The 12781-nt window shown below is 31.3% G+C and overlaps 1 protein-coding gene across 2 annotated transcripts in view; it reads left to right on the top strand.

Annotated features, from left to right (window-relative positions):
* LOC148941692 (protein tramtrack, alpha isoform-like) overlaps nucleotides 1-12781 on the top strand; it is a 96794-nt gene that overhangs the window by 37322 nt on the left and 46691 nt on the right. For both annotated transcript variants that reach the window (XM_089104056.1, XM_089104055.1), the window contains exon 4: nucleotides 8634-8697. In XM_089104056.1, the coding sequence (XP_088960182.1) occupies nucleotides 8634-8697 (64 nt within the window). The remainder of the gene's footprint in view (nucleotides 1-8633; nucleotides 8698-12781) is intronic.

The raw sequence follows: 12781 nt of genomic DNA on the forward strand, positions 1-12781 counted from the left end.
AAACGACGTTTCGAAAACTAGATTTTTCTAGTTTTCCCAGAAAATTTCATTAAATTACCAAGCTCCGCAAAATAAAAACGCTTCTGCCCCCCCCCCCCCCCCTGGACCTATCATAGGTGTATTTATGTCTGTAAATCACTATGATCTATAATCTTTTCTTTTAATTATTTAAAAAATTTGAATTTTTTGGGCATTATCATGTTTTTCCGCAATGTTGCCACGTTGAACTGTGAAAATAACTAAGCAAAGCAAAGGAATTGAATTTGACAATGCATACATCCGTAAAAATTCGAACATTAATAATCTGACGGTTCCCAAAAATATATACACCTTAAAAGAAAGCTACAGCTTCTTAACCCTTTCAAGACCAAACTATGAAAACGTAAATGAAAAAAATCGTTGGTTTGCATTTCGTTCATCATAGGGAGCCTTCCGAGTTTGTAAATTTCTTCTAGGTTTTTGAGACATGATTCCATACTTATCTGCAATCACTTCAAGCCAATGAGCTACCCCGTCAAAATTTAAGCTATTATACTATCGTGGATTGACAGTTTTTGGCAGCGTAGGCAGGCTATCTTCAACCAAAATGTCTTCTTTGGTTCCTAGGTGTAGTTCGTTGCTACTCGTGAAGTAACTTGCTATTTCACTTCTGAATTGAAGGAGGCTCTTCTTGTGATTTAAACCCTGCTTATTCATGTGTCGACGATATAAGAACCATACATTGACTTCTAATACGTCTAGAAAATGTAAGTACAGACTCCAATACCACTTTTTACCTCGGATATCTATTCGATACAATTTTAGAAGCATATGTTCAGGTCTACCCCGCCCGTAAAACGATTGTACTCCGTGATGTAGTGGGGGCAGACAATATCTGAGTGCTGTTTTCATTTTGAGGCCCATCTTTGACAATGGTCAGTTGGAAAAGGCCCAACGAATCACGATGCGACGTGAACTGTTTTGTTGTCTTACCATTATGTAATTACAGTTCCAACACCTGGTTCAAGCCTATGGCCAAAACTTCCTTACCTCCTCTTCATTAGCTGACGGTGGCTTTCTAGGGTACAGCCAGTAGATCAACAGTTTAGAAATTCTAAAAAAAAGAACTTGAAGTTCTGATGACGAGGTACACCTTAGGCAAGACGTAGAACAACCTCTGCTCCTTGACCTAGTTCAATAACATCTGCTGTATTTTTTCTGGTACACACTACTAGATCATATATGATTCCTCTTCAACCAGTTTGGCTGAATAATATAATCCTCATGCGTGAGGCCTATCCTTCAAGTATTGCCTGAATCGTAGACAGCCTTTGAAGGCCATCCTTTGTGGGCGTAATCGTTGACAACCTTTGAAGGCAACCTTTGTGGTATTATTCGCAAACAATCTTTATCCTACTTCTTGATATAACATCAGCAATGACAGGAAATATTGTTGCCGTTTCATAGCGTTGGTAGACGGTAGGCTGTTGGATAATTGCCACGCACAAGTGGATCCCAGCTGTTCTATTTCTTTTTTGGTCACCTTCAGGCTAATTGCTTCTTTCTGCATTGCTTAGAAATAGGTCTGATGACCAAATGCTCAATCATACAGTTGTCAAACATCAGTTTGAAGTAATCTACAGGGTTCATCGGTTCGGAAAACGTGGGGAAAGAAATGACTCCCACTCTTTATCCAGAGGCTGGAAGTTTTGCTTTCTCGATTTGTAGACTCTTTGAGGTTGAAACAACTGACATCGCTTTTTTGAAATGTGACTAGCTATTGTCTGGTCATGTAAAGGTTTACATGAGATAGAAGGCTTGGGGGGCCCGTTCCTGTAGAACTCTTGTATGTGAGCCAGTGTGGAAAGGGGTAAATCGTCTAGGTCGATGCCTAGATCTCCCCCATTGTCCTCATTCTCAATTGGATTTCATTCTGATTCTGTCTTCTGCGTCTGCTTCAATTTCCCCATCGTGTGACAAATTCAGCTCTGATATTTCACCATCAGGTTCAAGGATGTACTGAACAGCTTCCTCATGACTTGTATCTTAAAAAATTAGGAAAAAGTTGAAATCCAATTTTTAATAAAGTTCGGAAGATGCTCCATAATGAAAAGATCTCCTATGCAGTTTTTGGTATCAATAGCACCAAACTGATAAAAAAAGAAATGTTAGTTTAAAATCAGCAAAACAATAAGCTAAAAACATATAGCACCAAGCACCTTAAACCTGTTGTGGCCAATGATTGAAATTGGCATTATAAATGAATCTGATCGGCAGTGCCACCCATGTTTGCAAGTTGACTATAATTTTGGTTGCTACGGATGCCATATCAAAAATACAAAAGGCACATAGATAGGCTCTAGAGATTAAGTACATTTGACATCGTTGGCCCTTATCTAGAAAAGATTATCATGGAACTTTTGTCTTCTGATTTATTTATTTTTTTTTTTTTACTATAACCAAGTCCAAAATAGAATTTTGGACTGGGCCAATTGGAAATTGGTAAATTTTTGAACGTTTTCGATATTTTAAGCCAAATAGTTGTCTGATGGTATTAGTGCCAAAATCAGGCCAGAATTGGACATAAAACAGCAATATGAGATGTTATCTCCTTACAACTTTAAAAGCCACTACTCGAACTACATTACTTAAATGCTAAACTCAAAAACCTCGCTCGAGCTACTACATTATCCTTATTTTATAACGCCTACAGGACATTTGGGGTTGTCGGAGGTTAAAGGGGTACTTGTCGTTATTTTGTAAGCATGTTATGTCAAATAAGGTCTGGAGTAGGTCCTAAGGATTATCTTTTTTAAATCAAACGTTTTTTCTTATTTTGTCTAAGAGAATACATATGATTGTGTAAATTTCCACTTAACCAATTCAAAGAACCAGCTTTCATTTTCTCTCTCATTGGCACATAAAAAAAAAACTAATAAAGATATGGATGGTACATTTTTTCCAGTGCATAAACCAAAAGTTTTTTTTTCTGCAAAATTTCACCTGCCGGAAAAGCGATATTTAAAATTCTGAATGTGAAACAAAAGTGAACTGAATATTTATCCGCAGGAAGCGATTTTTTATTGGGTGACTCCTGTCAAAACCCAGCTTTGTACCTGCGAGCAGATGAGGATAGGCGAATCATTTTGTGAATCTCCTAACTGTTAATTTCGAAATGAAAATAAGGAATGTTCTTTGTTATATATATATATATATATATATATATATATATATATATATATATATATATATATATATATATATATATATATATATATATATATATATATATATATATATATATATATATATATATATATATATATGTATCTATATATATATGTATCTATATATATATGTATGTATATATATATGTATATATATAGATATATATAGATATATATATATGTATATATATGTATATATATATATATATATATATATATATATATATATATATATATATATATATATATATATATATATATATATATAACACAAAATTCTACAGCGTCACCTAACGCAACTAAAAGATTTAAACAGAATAGTGTTGCAGAAAGTGGCCTACTGGCAGCTTTTTATATTGAAGTAAAATTATCTAGATTTACGTCTCTTTCCGAATTTTCAAAGGCTAGTATTGTCTTATTATTGATTTATCTATTAGCAGTATTGATGTTGGACGGCAGGCAAGTACTAAGAGTTTTTTTTTTTGGGGGGGGGGGGGGGTGTGTGTAAAATTCAAATAAATGCATAAAATTTAGTCGATTTTATAAAAAAAAAGTAGGCGACATTGTTCAAATCTTGAGACATTGTGCCTCCTCCCCTACTCTACATATGCCTGATGCCTGAGTTACAGTAAATTGTTAAAATGATAACATATAAAACGTATTTCTTTGATTAATATTGGTAACGTTTATATCAATTCTACTAAAGGGAAATAGCTCTAAGTCCAACCCTCTAATGCAACGAAAATTATCCAAAAATCCAAAACTTAGCTAAAATTAGCTAATCCAACAATGTTATGTAAACAAACAAAATCATAGTAAATAAATATATTTAAAAATAACCAAAAGGTATAAACCTTTAAGAATTGACACCTGAAACACTTCTAGGCAAGGTGCGGTATATTTTCGTCAATAAGTGGTAAAGTTGCCCCCCCCCCCCGGCTATATATTATTTGCGTGTTATGTATTCTTTGACAAATCTTCACCATCTTAAAATATTTGCACAGTTTGTTAAGCGCACATTAAATCAGACTTAAAGCACATATTTTTGAAAATGATAAGACAATTAATGCTTACTAAAGAGGTATTAGTTACAAAAAAAAAGTTAATGCACTATTTTAATCAATTAAATTATTTATATTTTTTCAACCTGTTTTATTTAATATTAAAAATTTGCTGGCTAATATATCATATTTTATATTAAAAAACAACAACAAATGACTTGTATGATTGTATTAAACTATTGAATTATGTTTCAATTATCGATTAATTTTAATGCACTTAAACTTAATTAATTATATTACATTCAATATATTAAATAATGTTTAAACCTTTTAGTCCCGTTAGGTGACGCTGTAGACTATTGTGTTATATTTCATGTTATATATATATATATATATATATATATATATATATATATATATATATATATATATATATATATATATATATATATATATATATATATATATATATATATATATATATATATATATATATATATATATATATATATATATATAAATATAAATATATATATATATATATATATATATATATATATATAGTGGTATATATATATGGACTGTATATATATATTATTTGAAAAAAACTACGTTTTCTAAAGAGTTAAAGAGGCTGAGTTACAATGTCGAACCTTAAAACGTACAGGGATTAGGAGGCACAGTTGGGGGGCTCCCGCCCCCAAACCCCCGCTTTCGCAGCCTTTAAATAAAAGAAAAGTTTTTTAAACTGAAAGTAAGGAGCGACATTAAATCTTAAAACGAACAGAAATTATTCCGTATATGAAAGAGGCTGTGCCCTCCTCAACGCCTCGCTCTTTACGCTAAAGTTTTTATTGTTTAAAAAAAGAGTTGTGAGAAAGTCAAACTTTAGCGTAAAGAGCGAGGCGTTGAGGAGGGCACAGCCTCTTTCATATACGGAATAATTTCTGTTCGTTTTAAGATTTAATGTCGCTCCTTACTTTCAGTTTAAAAAACTTTTTTTTATTTAAAGGCTGCGATAAAACGTTAATCAGACAACGTTAAAGGGGGGTTGTGGTGGGAAAAATTAACATGGGCTAATATAGGAAAACAAGGTTTTTCGTAAATGTAAATTCGGGGGATAATTTTTTCGGTCTGAAAATATCAAAAGGCCCTTACAGGTCGAATTCTGCTTCGACTGAGTCCTCATTCAACCGGATCCGTTGCCACCTGTGGCCTGTAGGCGTGGCTAAGAAAAAAAAGAAATGAATTTTAAGTGGCTAGGCTATATTTGGTTTTTTGAAAACAGGGAAGGAGGGTTCGGATTGAGCTGAAATTTCGAGGATAAGCTCCCGGGCCCTAGGAAAGCTTAACCTCTAAATTTCAGCCCAATCGGACAACGTTAAAGGGGGGCTGTGGTGGGAGGGTCCAAACTTCCGGCCCAGTTTACCCCATGAAGATAAAGTCGGAGGAGGATGAAATTTTGCAAGTTTCTTAGTTTGAGCTTGGGCTACAAAATGCGATTACCGCCGTCTCTCTGCGACCTCTAGGACCTGAAATCGCTTAACATTGTGGTGGGTCGCCTCTTTATAGAGGCACAAGTGTGCCTCCTTGATGGAGGGTCTGAAATGCAAAATTTAGTGAAATAGCCGCAAATTAAACATTTGAATTCTATTCAATTATTTTTATTAATTACTGTTATATTGAGTGATATTTAAATAATTTTAGCTTGATTAGCTGACCCTCTAGGTTATTGTATTAGATTTTACATTATAAGAAAACAACTTATTTGAAAAAGAATTACATACAAAATAATTTTCTGTGTATGCTTCTTACAGCTCTGTGTATGTGGCAACATTGAAGTATATGTTGTATTGTGTCTTTTTGTCTTTCTTTTTTTTCTCCTTTGTTGTTGTTTTTTCTTGTTTTTTTCTTTTTATGTACTCTGCCCTTTGTGTCTTGATTAAATATGGGAAATAAAATTGTTACTTCTTTACTTGAATCAGCTCAGAAACGCGTGCAAAGTCTGATATATAAAATTAGTTTAAATATTATAAAAGTAATTTATTAGAGTTATATCTAATTAATTACTTTTTTCTATATGATTATATTAAATAATATTTTAATAATTTTAACTGCATTAAGTAACCATGTTGTTAAATATGCTGTTTTTATATTTAAGAAAATAATGAATGGCCTGACGCTATATTGTTCTCTTAGCTGACCTCGCTATTTAATTGCTTAATTAAGTTAATTATTTAATTCAGCTAATTAATTAGTCAAGACCTTGATGATTAACTACTATATTATATTTAATTATATTAAACAATATTTTATTCATTTTAGCTGCATTGGGTTACTCCGTAGGGTATTATGTTGTTTTTTATATTAAAAAAAAAAATAATAAAATAAATAAATGACCTATATAAAAATACACTAATACAAAATATATGTTTATTGGTTATGTTCGATAAAAATCGGAAAAAAATATGATTGAAAAATAAACTAAGAAAACGGGGAGGGTTTTCAGCTAGTGGAAAAAGTGAAGCGAAAAGACAAAAGCAGATTTTCTGGCAAGGACCTCCGCCAAGCCCTTCTCAGTGTTAAAAAAAAGAGAAAACAAAAAAACTAACATTTTGAAATGAACACTAACAAAGTAGAAGAAACAAGAAAAACACAGAAACACTAACAAAGTAGAAGAAACAAGAAAAACACTGAAACACTAACAAAGTAGAAGAAACAAGAAAAACACAGAAACACTAACAAAGTAGAAGAAACAAGAAAAACACAGAAACACTAACAAAGTAGAAGAAACAAGAAAAACACAGAAACACTAACAAAGTAGAAGAATCAAACACAAAAAACCAAGCCAGAATAAATGAACAACTATTCACAAAATAGATTGGGCAAGAATTCTCTCCTTAGTGATTAGCTTAGTGTGTCTACTGACCCTATTTTCATTATTACGGTCAAATGATCTTGGCTTAAAATAAGAAAGAATACTAATTGATTTTCTTTCTGTGAAGTTATTGTAAATAAGGTCTATGGGAATATCTCCAGCCGTATCCAGGATTTTTGTTCGGGGGGGGGGGGTCACGATAAAACCTTAAAAAGTATGTTTTTATGCATTTATATTACGTTTTTACGAGTCGGGCAAGTTTTTTTTTTTTTGGGGGGGGGGGGGTAAAATTCATCCCCTGTATTTGGCTTTGTCTCCAGTGTCTTTATTTGAATCAGGGTATCTATTTACGTTTTTTTTTCAATTGCCTCCCTTAAACATTATGGTAAAGCATTTAACGCGGAAATTAAAATTGCTTCGTTAAAAAAAAAATTATCTGGATGTTCAAAAACGTGGAGGGCCAAAACAGAGTCAAGCTCATGATTTTTAGTTTCAGATTTTAGAGGTTTGTTTATTGAAAGCTTGTGTTCAATTGGTGTTTCTCTCAACTGTTGACAAGCTCTGTCAATGTAAAACTTTCCACGAGAACATCGACTTTGTAAACACCGCTACCAAGTACAGTATTATTTTTGTCTTTCCCAGAATTATAAAAATGTTCTACATTTAGCTTATTTTTTGAAGAAACAGAAAGATTATGATTCTTGAAATTTTTTTTAAGTTTGTCACTGAGTTTCGGGATATATGGTAAAAGAGAAGAATTTTTGTTTTTACTTGTAGGAATAAATAAAAAAAGGAATGGGCTCATTATTTTCTTGTCTTAACTTTTGAATCTACTATCTATAATATTCTCAATAAGTTTAATTATAGAATATATAGAATAAGATGTCTTTAACATAATTTAATTCAGAGACTACAATATTGCCTAAACAGATTTTTTGAACTCGGTCGACTAAAGAGACATCCACGCCTAATTTCAGTGAAGGAGGCTGGTTTCATGAGAAATGCTGACAACGATCATTGTGTATGAGTTTCCTATGGATAGAAAATTCAAGATTAGCTATATTTTTTTTTAAATTAAAAAATCTAAGAAAGAAAGCTTCCCTGAATCCTCTACCTCCAACGTAAATTGAAGATTCGAATCGAAAGTTTTAAGTGCACCAAAAAATCATTAAGAGAATCATGCCCTTGTTTCCAAAGGGACAAAATATCGTCAACAAAACGGAACCAGAAGAGAGTTTTTAGGGAAAGTGTATTAAGGGAAAAAGTGTTTAAGGGAAAGTGTTTTAAGGGAAAAAGTGTTTTAAGCGTTTTAAGGGAAAAAGTGTTTTAAGTGTTTTAAGGGGAAAAGTGTTTTTAAGTGTTTAAGGGAAAAAGTGTTTGAAGTGTTTAAGGGAAAAAGTGTTTTAAGTGTTTAAGGGAAAGTGTTTTAATGGAAAAAGTGTTTAAGGGAAAGCGTATTTCAAGGTTAGAACGTATTTATGGGTTATGGTTATATATGGTATTATTGTCTTAGCTGAGCCCGACGTTTAATCAGACTGTATCTTGTAGGAGATGGGTGTGAAGAAGGAATGGACCCCTCCAATTGAAATACAAGCTGGATCATCAAAAGAGGGTGAGTGTCTAGAATAGTATATCAATGATAAAAGTGAATGTTATTGTATAAAGATATAAATATAACGATACTATATAACATACTAAAAGATACTTTATAATGATATTTGATACTATAATAAAGAAAGTATATGTATGATAAAAGAGAATGATACTATATAAAGATGTAAATATAATATATACTATATAAAGTATAAAGATATAAAGATACTAAAAGATACTATATAATGATATATGATACTATATTAAGTATAAAAATACTAAAAGATACTATATAAAGATATATGATACTATAATAAAGAGAGTAAGATACTAAAAGATACTATATAAAGATATATGATGCTATAATAAAGAGAGTATATGAATGATACTAGAGAGTATAGAATGATAAACAACTAAGAAAGAATTTTGTCCAGTGTAGAAACTGGCTCAGACTCTTTTATTTAAACTAGTGGTTCTCAACCGACTTTTGGGCCATGCCTCACCAAGGCATTACTAAAATCCTGCCCCCTCCCTTTTTTTAGATTTTGTTATTCAAAATCTTACGTGTTTTGTTACTCTGAAATTTGCAGCTCCAGACATAGTTTCACATAAATTAAGCTTAAAAGGCAATTAACTTGGTATTCATTTATTTTTTTGGATCGTCCTCTAGACATATTTTATGCTAATGAAAAATATTTTCTGTATGAAACACCTTTATACAATGCATGACGCTATTGCAAAATTATCATTTGTCTTTTTTGCTCTTTAAATGCATATGAATCTGACGTCATTCATATGATTTTTTTTTCAAAATTCAGGCTCGAAAGTATTTTATGCTCTAAAGTATTTTTAGGCTCTAAAGTATTTCATTAGCATATTTTATGCTAATGAAAAATATTTTCTGTATGAAACACCTTTATACAATGCAAGACGCTATTGCAAAATTATCATTTGTCTTTTTTGCTCTTTAAATGCATATGAATCTGACGTCATTCATATGATTTTTTTTTCAAAATTCAGGCTCGAAAGTATTTTATGCTCTAAAGTATTTTTAGGCTCTAAAGTATTTTTAGGCTCTAAAGTATTTCATTAGCATATTTTATGCTAATGAAAAATATTTTCTGTATGAAACACCTTTACACAATGCATGACGCTATTGCAAAATTATCATGTGTCTTTTTTGCTCTTTAAATGCATATGAATCTGACGTCATTCATATGATTTTTTTTTCAAAATTCAGGCTCTAAAGTATAGGCCTTTGCGTATTTGTTGTTATATAGTTTAAAATAATTTTATGGCCTGTTGATTAGCGGTTATTATTTTTATTTATTTCTTTTTTACTCTTCGTATTCGAAGGAAATAAAAAGTTTGAATTGAATAGTCAGTCATAGGCTGCGCGACCTGCCCTCAACCCACCAAAATATTGTCATGCCCTACTGGTGGGGCCTGCACCCGACGTTGAGAAACCATATAAATGAAATTCTTTAACGGAAAGTCAAATTAAATCCTTTTATTTCTTCAAGATAGAGGTAGAGTTACAAAGAAAATAAAATCCTTTGAAGTTGAAACTCTTGAGTTCCTTTTCTTTCTTCTTTTGTCCTCCTGGTTGAACAGAAATTGTAAAGTGCAAGGTATTGTGAGATATCTATAATGTAATTTTAACATATGTTTGCAGGGAAAACATGTTAGGAAGTTATGTGTTGCAGGGAAATATTTTAATTAGGGACTGCAAGAGTTCAGTTTAATGTACGAGATTTATGATGGCCGTTATAATTCTGAATTCTTTAAATAATTTTGTAGATAGAATGTATTGTTGCTGTCCCGCTTAAAGGTCGTACACCTCTGATATAATTGTCTAAAACTGTTTATTAAGCTATGTTTAAAGGGAAGAACTATTCCTTCAATCATTCTTTGATCCTTCTTCCCTACTTTACCCTGCTCACACTCCCCCTCCCCGTTGTGAGCAGCTTAGTGAATTGTGTTTGATAATTATTTTAGTAATGTGGAAATGTCAAACGCAATCTTTTAGCGCCACGGCAACGATTTGGGAACTCATCATCCATTTGACTTAAAATTCGAATTAAGGACTGTATCTTATGTAGGTTACAGCATGTAATTGTTCTGCAAATCCATTCATCTGCAAATCCATTGACTGCTCTCTCTTAAAAGAAGATAAGTTGTTGTGTTTTTTTTTCTTTTTGTTAGTTTATTTTTTATTTTTTGCAAATTGTTTATTGATCATGGTTGATGAACGATATGGATATTAAAATAGATAGCGATAGTGATAACTCCATTCGCTCTAAAGACAAGATTTAGAGTTTAAAATTTAACATTGTGGAAGATTGTTGGAATAATTATAGATAAATAATTTGTGAAGCTGCTGAAGATGTCCTAGGGAAGAAAGTTAGGACTGAAGCTAAGAATATTAGTGAAAAAGCTGTTGTGTTTAGAAGATAAGTTGTTGTGTTTTTTTTTCTTTTTGTGATTTTTTCTTGTTTGTAAATTGTATATTGATCATGGTTGATGAATGATATAGATATTAAAATAGATAGCGATAGTGATAACGCTAGTCGCTCTAAAGACAAGAGTTAGAGTTTAAAATTTAACATTCTGGAAGATGGTTGGAATAATTTTAGAAAAATAATTTGTGAAGCTGCTGAAGATGTCTTAGGGAAGAAAGTTAGGACTGCAGCTAAGAATATTAGTGAAAAAGCTGTTGTGTTTAGAAGATAAGTTGTTGTGTTTTTTTTCTTTTTGTTATTTTTTCTTGTTTGTAAATTGTCTCTTTATAATGGTTGATGAATGATATATATATTAAAATATATCTAGATAGTGATAACTCTAGTAGCTCTAAAGACAAGAGTTAGAGTTTAAAATTTAACATTGTGGACGAGGGTTGGAATAATTTTAGAAAAATACTTTGTGAAGCTGCTGAAGATGTCTGCGGGACGAAAGTTCGGATTGCAGCTAAGAATATTAGTGAAAAAGCTGTTGTGTTTAGAAGATAAGTTGTTGTGTTTTTTTTTCTTTTTGTTATTTTTTCTTGTTTTAATTTGTCTATTGATAATGGTTTATGAATTATATATATATTAAAATATATATAGATAGTGATAAAGCTAGTCGCTCTAAAGACAATAGTTAGAGTTTAAAATTTAACATTGTGGAAGATGGTTGGAATAGTTTTAGAAAAATAATTTGTGAAGCTGCTGAAGATGTCTTAGGGAAGAAAGTTAGGACTGAAACTAAGAATATTAGTGAAAAAGCTGTTGTGTTTAGAAGATAAGTTGTTGTGTTTTTTTTTATTTTTGTTATTTTTTCTTGTTTGTAAATTGTCTATTGATAATGGTTGATTAATGATATAGATATTAAAATATATATAGATAGTGATAACTCTAGTCGCTCTAAAGACAAGAGTTAGAGTTTAAAATTTAACATTGTGGAAGATTGTTGGAATAGTTTTTGAAAAATAATTTGTGAAGCTGCTGAAGATGTCTTAGGGAAGAAAGTTAGGACTGCAGCTAAGAATATTAGTTAAAAATCTGTTGTGTTTAGAAGATAAGTTGTTGTGTTTTTTTATCTTTTTGTTATTTTTTATTGTTTGTAATTTGTCTATTGATCATGGTTGATAAATGATATATATATTAAAATAGATATCGATAGTGATAACGCCAGTCGCTCTAAAGACAAGAGTTAGAGTTTAAAATTTAACATTGTGGAAGATGGTTGGAATAATTTTAGAAAAATAATTTGTGAAGCTGCTGAAGATTTCTTAGGGAAGAAAGTTAGGACTGCAGCTAAGAATATTAGTGAAAAAGCTGTTGTGTTTAGAAGATAAGTTGTTGTGTTTTTTTTTCTTTTTGTTATTTTTTCTTGTTTGTAAATTGTCTATTGATCATGGTTGATGAACGATATATATATTAAAATAGATAGCGATAGTGATAACGCTAGTCGCTCTAAACACAAGAGTTAGAGTTTAAAATTTAACATTGTGGAAGATGGTTGGAATAATTTTTGAAAAATAATTTGTGAAGCTGCTGAAGATGTCTTAGGGAAGAAAGTTAGGACTGAAGCTAAGAATATTAGTGAAAAAGCTCTGGTGTTTA

Source organism: Artemia sp. Qi Xiang Cuo, chromosome 18 (assembly GCF_049724085.1).
Source record: "Artemia sp. Qi Xiang Cuo chromosome 18, ASM4972408v1, whole genome shotgun sequence".
NCBI lineage: Eukaryota > Metazoa > Arthropoda > Branchiopoda > Anostraca > Artemiidae > Artemia > Artemia sp. Qi Xiang Cuo.